Source organism: Arachis hypogaea, chromosome 13, assembly GCF_003086295.3.
Source record: "Arachis hypogaea cultivar Tifrunner chromosome 13, arahy.Tifrunner.gnm2.J5K5, whole genome shotgun sequence".
NCBI lineage: Eukaryota > Viridiplantae > Streptophyta > Magnoliopsida > Fabales > Fabaceae > Arachis > Arachis hypogaea.
The window spans coordinates 61,085,820-61,095,449 of NC_092048.1; the positions used below are offsets into that span (position 1 = coordinate 61,085,820).

At 39.1% G+C, this 9,630-nt stretch overlaps 1 protein-coding gene across 1 annotated transcript; it reads right to left on the reverse strand.

The window, feature by feature from the left end:
• Window positions 1–4,098: 4,098 nt before the first annotated feature.
• On the reverse strand, window positions 4,099–8,009 carry LOC112738432 (uncharacterized). The gene is made up of 2 exons (XM_025788900.2): window positions 7,432–8,009; window positions 4,099–4,298 (listed from the first exon to the last, which is right to left on the reverse strand). The coding sequence occupies exon 1, from the start codon at window positions 7,858–7,860 to the stop codon at window positions 7,471–7,473; it is 390 nt and encodes a 129-aa protein (XP_025644685.2). The 5' UTR covers window positions 7,861–8,009; the 3' UTR covers window positions 4,099–4,298; window positions 7,432–7,470.
• Between the last annotated feature and the right edge of the window lie 1,621 nt (window positions 8,010–9,630).

Genomic DNA, 9,630 nt, shown 5'->3' on the forward strand with positions numbered 1-9,630 from the left:
CGCAGCTACAACTATACCCTCAGATCCGACAGAAATACTGCTGTCACTATGTACAAAACCATTCGCGAGCACAGGTCCGTTTGTGTATATAGGAGCTATCCCACCATCCGATAGTGCCGGCTCATCAGGCTGTGAAAAGTCGGAGATCGGCTCAGGGAAAAAGTCCAACTTTGGTAGAATCACAGGTACATAGTCACCAGCTAACTCGGGCTCATCAGGTATGATAGGCTCAGGTGCCGCCTCATTCAAGGGTTGAGCTGGTATAGGGTGTCCGGTACTATCGAGAAAAGGATGCCCAGGTGCGTCAGGGTGTAACCATGATAAGGGAAAGTCGTAAGGAGCATCGGGGTCAAAATGCGGGATAGACAGAGGAAGTTGAAAAGCTCGATTAGGTAACGCATATCGTCTAATACGAGGCTCCAAACCCATAATGAAGTAACTGTGATGTACCTGATCCTCGTAGACGTAAGGGTCCTCGAACTCATAGAAGATCACGCCCGTCTCCATCTGAGGGGGAGGAAGGAAGAGAAGGGGTAAGAACTGGGGAGTTCTTAGTAGGGTCGGGGTTGTTAGTTATGTTCATTTATTCGTTTTCGATTAGCAGATGGATAACAGAATACAGTAAAGTAGTAAACAGAAGTTAAAAATAGATAGAAAAACAACGAACAGAACATAAGCAGAAGAATACAAGAAGGTAAAGCACAGACATAGCACTCGAGCAAACAAACATAAAGAAATAGATCACACACAAGTAGGAATGCAACAGAGAATGATGCGCAGAGAAGAATGATGCATGTCTAGTCCTAGTACAGGCCATGAGCTCATGTATCGGTTAGCTGCCCGCAATCCCGACATTTATCCGGTCACGAGTAATCCCGATTTCCTGGATACGATTTTCCATTCAAATAAATGCGCATATAATTATTAGCAGCTCTATTGAGATAGCCTCTGCTTTCTACTCGCAGGAAATATACTCTTGGGAGCAGAAAATTGCTGTAGGTATCCTAGTTTCCCTCCAGAAGCTCTTGGGTTGCTTTAAGCAACAGATAATAAACATTATCTCTTGGGTTGCATTAAGAAACGAATAATGACAATGAGGATTGAGATACTTGATGATATATCAAAGGTTTTCCCTTTACTGATCTTCCGGAGAAATCCGTACTTTCAGAAAAGATCTCGCGTACTCGAAAACTGGGGTTGTTACAGAATTCATGAGTTGGAAACCATTCCATTGGGTTGTTCCATTTCGGCTTTGATGGGATCCATTCCGAAAAAGTGTGTTGATCCGGGTCCTTGCTTAGTTTCTTGTATCATTGATGGAGTCCAATTCGTTGATTGTATGTGCGACCTTGGTGCATGCGTTAGCATTATGCCTCTTTCCGTTTATCATTTATTGAAGCTTCCACTGTTGAAGCGGTCGACGGCTAGGTTTGTCTTGGCGGACAAGAGCATAATAACCGTGTCGGGTATTGCGGAAGATGTGTTGGTCAACATCAAGGGTTTGATATTTCCAATTGATTTTCATATCATTGAGATGCCACCAAGTGAATCCGAGAGGGCATCATCTATCCTACTTGGGAGGCCATTTTTGAGGATCTCTAGATTTAAGTTGGATGCCCATTCGGGAACCTACTCATTCGAGATAGATGGGAGAGTTGTAAGTTTTAGCCTAGAAGAGGCAATGAGACACCCATCGGAGAACCATTCCATATTTCGGTGTGATCTAATTGACAACATTGTGGCGGAAGTGCATTATGCAAAGCTAGAAGAGAAACATATGATTGAAGGAAATAGTGAAGATCCAAGTGAAAAAGTTCAAGTGACAAGCCAAGAGCAAAAGCTAGAATTGAAGCCATTACCACCCCACCTAAAGTACTCATACCTTGATGAAGCCCACAAGCTTCCAGTGATCATAGCAAGGGAATTAAATCCTCAACAAGAAGAGAAGTTGCTATGTGTTTTGAGGAAGATTCATCAAGAATTTTAGCAAGGTAGCATTGCCTCTCTCAAGGTTGCTACAAAAGGATGTTGAGTTTGATTTAAGCAAGGCATGCATGGAGGCTTTCGACAAGCTCAAAGTAGCATTGACCCAAGCTCCCATTGTGCGAGGGCTGGATTGGAGTCGGCCATTTGAAATAATGTGTGATGCTTCAAATTTCGCCATGGGAGCCGCATTAGCACAACGCGAGGGTAAGAATCCATGTCATAGCCTATGCATCAAAAACATTAGATGGAGCCCAATCCAACTACACTACAACCAAAAAAGAACTTTTGGCCATTGTTTTTGCCTTGGACAAATTCCGAGCATATCTTCTCGGTTCAAAGGTGATAGCGTACTCGGATCATGCGGCATTAAAGTATTTGTTAGCTAAGAAGGAATCCAAACCGAGATTGATTAGATGGGTTTTATTGTTGCAAGAGTTTGACTTGGAAATCAAGGATAGGAGTGGTATGCAAAACCTAGTGGCGGACCATCTAAGTCACCTTGAACATACAAAAAGCGATACTACTCCTATCAATGATTCATTTCCCTTTGAGGGCTTGCATGCAATCTCGGAAACCATTCCTTGGTATGCACCAATCGCCAATTACTTAGTATCTCGCTCCCTCCCTCCTAATCTCTCCAAACATCAAAGGGATAAGCTAAAAAGCAAATCCAAATACTATGTGTGGGATGACCCATACCTTTGGAGATGTGGGGAGGATCAAGTAATTCAGAGGTGCATTCCACAAACCGAATTCCACTCAGTCTTGGAAGCTTGCCACTCCTCCGAAGGAGGAGGCCATTTTGGACCTCAAAGAACGGCAAGAAAAATCCTAGATTGTGGCTTTTGGTGGCCAACTCTTTTCAAGGTCTCTTCTCATTTTTGTAACTCTTGTTATCAATGCATTAAATTTGGAAATATCTCTAAGAAGGATGAAATTTCCCAACAAACTATGCTATTTTGTGAGATTTTTGACGTGTGGGGAATTGACTTCATGGGGCCATTCCCAAATTCTAATGGTTTCCTCTACATTCTACTCGCCGTTGATTATGTGTCCAAATGGGTGGAAGCAATACCCACCCGGACGAATGATGCTAATGTGGTCCTTTCTTTTGTGAGAAATAATATCATTTGTAGATTTGGGTCGCCACGAGCAATCGTGAGCGACCAAGGTTCACATTTTTGCAACAAAAGAATGGATGGACTAATGAGGAAATTTGGCATCATGCATAAAGTAGCCACGGCCTACCACCCACAAACAAATGGCCAAGCCGAGGTTTCCAATCGGGAGATTAAACGCATCTTGGAAAGGATTGTGAAACCCAATAGGAAAGATTGGAGTGCCAAGCTTACCGATGCATTATGGGCCTACCGAACGGCATACAAAATGCCAATTGGCATGAGTCCCTTTCAGTTGGTGTACGGCAAAGCTTGCCATTTGCCGGTGGAAATAGAGCACAAGGCGTATTGGGCCATCAAGGAGTGTAATCCGAGTTTGGGTGGAGCTGGAATTGAAAGGAAGCTACAATTAGCAGAGTTGGAATGTTTGAGGCTTGAAGCTTATGAGAACTCTAGACTTTACAAGGAAAAAATGAAAGCCATCCATGATAGGAACATAAGAGGCAAAGAATTCAAGGCCAGTGATCTTGTCCTTCCATACAATTCTTGATTGAGATTGTTGCCCGGTAAACTAAGGTCAAAATGGGAAGGCCCATATCATGTAGTGAAGGCGGAACCCTATGGGGTTTACCATTTGTGCCTTCCCTCAAGTTCAGATATCCTCAAGGTCATTGGGCACCGTCTAAAGTTGTATCATGGTGAACAAATGAAGAGCAACAAAGAGATTGAGGTATTCCTTTTGGAAGATGCACCTCTTGGCAAAGAGCAATGAACAAGTGAAAGTCCAACTTAAGGACATTAAACAAAAGTGATAGGTGTAACGACCCAACTTCCAGTACGTCATGATCGTACCAAAAGTAAGGCGTTACTGACCTGTTTTCCTATTAACTATTTACTATTGAGCCTTTAGTTCGATATTGCATTTCAGTTTTTAAAAAAATTCCAGAAAAATTTTGTTTTTGATTATCAAAATCATATATCAAACATTTCAAAGTAATAATAATCACATAATTATTAATAATAATATCTGTCATACAAAAGATTTCAAATAAAACTCAGATACAAATCCTATCCCTCCGTATAAAATAAAAACTAAAGCTACAAAGGCAAGGAAACTCTATGAAAACAATTAAAACCATAAAGAAAGCCTACTAATCGCTTGCAGCTTCATATTGTATCTTCAAACCTGTGTCACTGAAAGGGGGAAAATTTGGGGGTGAGAACCAAACCACATGTTCTCAGTAGAGGTCGAGAATGCCGTGAAAGTAAAGAATAAAGCGCAAATAGTTAATTTCATTCAGAGACATCTAAAAGAAAATTAACCTTCTTTAAAAGCATTAGTTAATTATACAAAATCCTAGAACCATATTTTCTTTATAAAACTCTTAAAAGTTTCCTAGACTGTATGAATGACCAACCTGTTCCAAGCATAGGTTCATTAAGTCTATGCTGAACCAGTTTGATTTTTTCATACTTTACTAGACCACAACATAAAAGAAGTTACCTACACGGTATAAATGATCATCCTGCTCCAAGCATAGGTTCATTAAGTCTATGTTGAACCAGTCAGATACTTTTTACAGAACTAGACCTCAAACGTACCAGTCACGGCCTCAGGCCCAAACAACTCAATCAACATCCAATCACTACAATCCAAACAATCAATTACAAACACAGGTAATGAGATTCAAACACAATCAAGAGCAATTACATCAAGTATAGCAATTAGCAATTAAACAGAATTATTCACTTAGGCAAACCAATTACAATATATACACCCAAACAATGTCACATAGATGCATATGATGAATGTCTAGTCCTAGTGCAGGCCATGAGCTCATGTGTCGGTTAGCACCTACATTCCCGACATTTATCCGGTCACGAGTTCACGATTTCCCGAATACGATTTTCTGTTCAAATAAATGCGCATATAATTATTAGCAGCTCTATTGAGACAGCCTCTGCTTTCTACTCGCAGGAAATATACTCTTGGGAACGGAAAATTGCTGTAGCTATCCTAGTTTCCCTACAGAAGCTCTTTGGTTGCTTTAAGCAACAGATAAATAAATATTATCTCTTGGGTTGCATTAAGCAACAAATAAGCAAATAATATCTCTTGGGTTGCCTCAAGCAACAAACAAACATCTCTTGGGTTGCTTCAAGCAACAAACAAATAAACAAATATTTCTTGGGTTGCCTCAAGCAACAGATAATCATACAATAAGTACTTTACTCTTTCCTTTTTCTTTCATAATTGCAAATACGCAAGCGGGACAAGACCCACGCCCTTGCCAAAAATCTCGTATACCAAATAATCATTTCTTAAAAGAATCATTGAAGTTATTATCATTAAATAAGCCTTAAATATTGATTTTGATTAAGTCCTTATACTTTAATAAAAATTTGGACATAATCTCCTTTAAGAATAGGACTTAGCCACCCTTACGGGTCTCAACCAAACAATTTACCAAACTCTTTTCAACCTCTCCAATATCAAATCAATTCAGAATCAAACAAATTCCAACATTGAATCAGCCCTATGACGCTGAGGTTCATCTTTAATTTTATGAACTCATAACTCTCACTCAGACATTCTCAACACTATCTTCTTTTCTGTTTTTAATATAGCAAATAAACTCGGAATTGTGCAAACTTTATGTCCAGGCGTTTATCTTGAAATAAGATTTCTAACAAATTAAAGATCATAATTTTCTGGTTTCTCTAGCCTTAGGAATAGAGGAAAAACCGTGACTGCTCTACAGTGCGTAAAACCAGAAAAACAGCAGCAGCATGTGGTATTCAAAATTCAATATAAAATCCAAGTTAAATCTAATGACTTTAAAAATTAATATAGTTCAACTTCACTCATCCAGGTCTCTTTTCCAATTGGTTCCAGGTCAATATCATTTTTAATGAAGAAGTTATATAACCTAGAAATTGAATAATTTTCTGCAGAATTCTGTTCTAAAAGTTAATGAACTTATCTTCTTCCAAGTCCCATAACTTACTCATTAAAACATGGATAGCCCTGAAATTTAAGTCACATATGCTAAACATACTTAATTTTCACTTCCAATTGGTTGCACCTCGATATCCAATCAGGTTAAAAGGTTATAAACTCTCAAAGTTACTGATCTAAGAAAACAGAATCTGGCCTTTACTGCATAATGCATCATACTTCAAAAATTCGTATCATTTAAACCGCAAGTTCAACCGTTCTGAAATTTTACGACATTAAAATAATAGGACTAAAGTTTCATTTAAAATTGGTTTCGCTTCAAAATTCAATTCGGAACATTCACAACAGAGCCAACAAGTTACTGCTGTTCTAAAAATTCTGCAGTAAAAATCAGATCCCACAACCATTACTCAAAAATTCACCATAAATCTTATATTTAATGAAAAGATCTCAAACTCTCCAATTCAGTCCCAATTATTCCTAAGTTTAACCAGGACTTGGTTCAACGCAATTCCGATCATCACAGAATTAGTTACAGTCTTTCAAAGTTACTGTTTTCACTTAAAAGTAATGCAGAAAATCAGATTTTACGGCTTAACTTTGAAAAATCATAACTAAATCTTCAGATAATACGAAACCTTCAAATTTAAATCCTAACAACTACACTTGTTAAAGTTTACTCAGATTTTAATCTCATACCATTTCGATCGCTACCAAATTACTAGGCCGTCCTCAAAGTAACCATTCTATTTTGAAAACCAGATTCTTAATAATAGTTTAGTCTTTTAGGCCTTAATTCTTCAACAATTCTCAATCCAGTATCGAATATATCAAATGATTATCTTAGTGTCAACCATTTATACATAATCAGTCAAAATCACAATCCTCTACTAATCTCAAGTCACTTTCGCAGCCATAGCAATATACCAAACAACCATTTCAACAACCAACAATCAATAATTCAATCATCTACCATACATAATTACAATCAATTCAATCACAGCACCAAGCACAATCGCAATCACAATCCAACATTCATATAATCAATTAATTACTCACAGCTATTAATACTATTTGCAGTTATTCAGTAAACCTTGTTGGCATTCCTAAATTAAAATCATTTTAAACCCCCTACCTAGATGTCGAAATTCACAAAATTAAACGTGACTCCAACTTCGTTCTAACTCGCATCAGCAACAACAGCAGCTCTAACAGTTTCCTGATGGCATTGACAGTATCCCCTATGATAGTTCTAGCAGTAAACAAGGAAAATAGAGTAGCAACACTGAACAAAACATAGGTTTCCTTAGTTAGAACAGGTGAAAGACATAGGAATAGGATAGAAGCAGAGCAAGGATTAAAGCTCACGGTCTCAAAAATGGAGGAATTGGAACCGATTCAATAGCTTCAATGGCAGCTCTGATGGCGGCAGAGGCTCCAACAGCTGCGAGAACCAGGACCAGAAGCAGATCCGAACAAGCCTCCCTTCCAAACCTCCAAAAGCAACACCCGTTCCAAGGCTCGACGGTGGAAGCGGCCGACTTCAGTGCTGGCGACATCGGGCAGAATGGTGACGGTAAAAGCTCGGCGTGGTGGCTGGTCTTCAGCAGCGGTGGCGACAGCAACGATCCTCCTCTTCGTGTTCTTCTCTTCCTCGAGTTCTCTCCCCTCAGATCCACTCTCTTCCACGGCGAACCAACGACGGTAGCAACGAAACCCCAGCGGTGACGGAGGCAAGGCGGCGGCGCAAGCAGCAACGCCTCCCTCTCTCACTCGCGATGGCAGCGTGGACTCCATGGGACTGCGATAGGCATAAATAGCTTCCTCCTTCAACGGCGACGGCGCAGAAACGACGGCTCTGGCAAGGTGGCCGGACGGCTCTCTCTCTCTCCGCGGTTCCGTTTCCGACGATGGCTCAGCAGCAATGACCGGTGGTGACACGCGACGGAGGTGGCGACTGCGTCAGCCTCCCTCTCCTTTCTCTGCACTCTCCGTTCTCTCTGTTTCTCGTTTCTCCAGTGTTTTTGCATCTAAGCTGCTGAGTTTGGGGGAAGGAGGTTTCGGCGGCTGTTAGGGTTAGAGGAGATTAAGGTTTCTGTTTTCTCAATTTGGGAATTTGGGAATTTAGGGTTAGGAATTAGGATTTTATAAAATAATAATGGATAGCTATGAATAGATATTTTGATAAAATTGGAGGGTAGAGTAATTTTAAAATGAAATATACTCTCTTAAAAATATCTAAGAATATTATTTGTCAACATATTGCTAAGTTCAATTAATTATTTCTAGTTTAAATTACAAAATAATCATATTAATCATATTTTTTTATAAAATATAGTTTAAACTCAATATTAATTACTCAAATTAAATGATGTAACTTTTTATTATTTTTCTATTATCAAAACTCAAATTTCAATTTGTGTAGAATAACTAATTATAATAAAAATTGTACTTGAACATTAATTAACTTAAACTTAAACTATTTATAAAAATTAAACTAATCATTTCTAATAAATTAATCTCTAAGAGTACAGATTAATAAAATAGAGCATAAGTCATTCATAATAGAATTTATTTAAATTAAATTATACAATTATTCTAATTTTTCAATTATCAAACTTATAATTTCAATTATTCCAAATATCCAATAAAGATTATATAAAAATTCTAATTAATTTAAACTTCAATTATCATGAAAATGTATTTAATTACCTTTAGTAAAATAATTTTCTTAAAATAAAGTTATCAACAAATATAATAAATCACAAATAACTAATTATTTGATTTTCAAAAATTAGGGTTGTTACACTAGGTGGAAGACACCCCACCATGGTAAGATCTATCCTTTATACCCTTTTTATATATAGCTTTCAAACTCTTAATTGGTTTGTGATTGCTTAGCTATAGTCTTCTTTGATTAGTTTTAATTTTAAATACCTAGGATATTTTACTCATAAAGCCTTGCATTGAATTCTCCATGAATGACTTGATTGTGTGGTGGAAGAACACCTCTCTTTAGGTCTTGCATTGATTTTAGGTGTTTTTGACTTCCTTGGCTTGTTTGGCATGTGGACACATGATAATTAGGCATTCTTCTATTCATTCAAAAAAAAAAAAGAAAAGGGGGGGGGTGAGCACGCGTATGCGCACTGCGCGCGTATGCGTCCCTAGGCCTTCGCAACTTCTGGGCCATTTACCAGAGAGTTGTGCAAATTCTGGGCCAGCTTTGGGCCCTGGGCATAACCAACATCACGCGTGTGCGCACGAGATGCGTACGCGTCCATGGCAATTCGCGCAAGAGCGCGCGTGCGCGAACTAGTCGCGTACGCGTCACCACTGTGTTTTGCGATCTTGGGCCATCGTCCAGAGAGTTGTGCCCTGGTTGGGCCAATTTCATGCTACTAGCCCAACTGAACTCATGCGTAAGCGCACCTGGCGTGCACGCGTACCTCGACCATAATGCCAATCGACGTGTCAGCGCACCGTGCACTCTGCGTCGCTCACCAAATTTTATTTTCTGGTACATTTTCTCGAGTGTTGGGCCAGAGTTGTGCCCAACCTGTGCTG

What these genes read in the sequence shown, in the direction of transcription:
- LOC112738432 (XM_025788900.2), bottom strand. Translation starts at nt 7,860, where the DNA reads ATGGAGTCCACGCTGCCATCGCGAGTGAGAGAGGGAGGCGTTGCTGCT.